The sequence below is a fragment of the Perkinsus marinus genome, assembly GCF_000006405.1.
Source record: "Perkinsus marinus ATCC 50983 genomic scaffold scf_1104296944078, whole genome shotgun sequence".
NCBI lineage: Eukaryota > Perkinsozoa > Perkinsida > Perkinsidae > Perkinsus > Perkinsus marinus.
Genome location: NW_003211572.1, coordinates 1 through 982, shown reverse-complemented (window position 1 = coordinate 982; position 982 = coordinate 1). Strand labels below are relative to the sequence as shown.

Below are 982 nucleotides of genomic sequence, written 5' to 3'. Positions count from 1 at the left end.
TTGATGAGACTATGGCTACCCGCAATACTGTTGTTAAGGTGTTCGATGCTCCTGCCAACTTGGTTCAGAAGTCCGGCGCTCAAGTGTTGCAGTTTGCTGCCTTTGATGTTGATCGTACGGGCCGAGCCTACATCTCTGAGATCAACGAATGCTTCCGTTCTCATAACGTTGAACCCAAGAGATTCTACGTGGACTCGTTCGCCAATGGTATCGTCACCTATACTTGCTTCTTCGACCCCACTTTCCAGGGTGAGGCATTGGAAAAGCTCGCGCAGACTCTCCGTTATGTGAGTCATTTCAAGCATAACCCGAGGAAGTCCGGTTTGGTTTGGGAACTTGTGCTCAACAATAAGATCACACCCGAGCATGCTATCTTCCTCATTACTGCCGCCAAGTTCATCTTCTCATTCTTCCCTAAGGAGACTGAGGAGTATCTCGCTTTGGCCGACTATTTCGAGAGTGACCCGTCCAAGAAGAGTGAGTTGGATACTCTCTTCAGAGATACCATGGCTAATGCTATTACTTATGAGAGGATCTATGATGCTCTCACTTCCAACTATGAGCTCACTCTACCTATGTTCGACGACTTCAAGAAGGTTGCCACTGGTCTATGCAAGCCTTTCTACAATGAGGAATTGGCTGCTAAGGTTGATGATCAGGTTGGATCTCGCTTCGATGCGAAGATCTTGAAGACTCTGTTGAAGCTCAGCGCTCATCTTCAGATGACAAACTTCTTCAAGGCTGGTACAGCCTCGGCTATTGCAATGAGGTTTGATGGTGAGGTCCTGGCTGATCGTCCGAGGACTCTCTTCTCAAGGATTCCTTATGCTGTCTATCTTGTCGTCGGCAGGAGCTTCTATGGCTTCCACATCCGATTCACTGAGATCGCTCGTGGTGGTATCAGACTCATTTTATCCAGGAACAGACAGGTCTACAAGAAGAACTGCGCTACTTTGTTGGAGGAGAACTACAACTTGGCCTT

At 47.9% G+C, this 982-nt stretch overlaps 1 protein-coding gene across 1 annotated transcript; it reads left to right on the top strand.

Moving 5' to 3' along the window:
- Positions 1-11: 11 nt before the first annotated feature.
- Positions 12-982, top strand: Pmar_PMAR016285 (glutamate dehydrogenase, putative; the record flags this gene model as incomplete). Its single annotated transcript, XM_002780790.1, has 1 exon — positions 12-982. A coding segment is annotated over one exon (971 nt), but the record flags the coding sequence as incomplete, so codon positions are not given.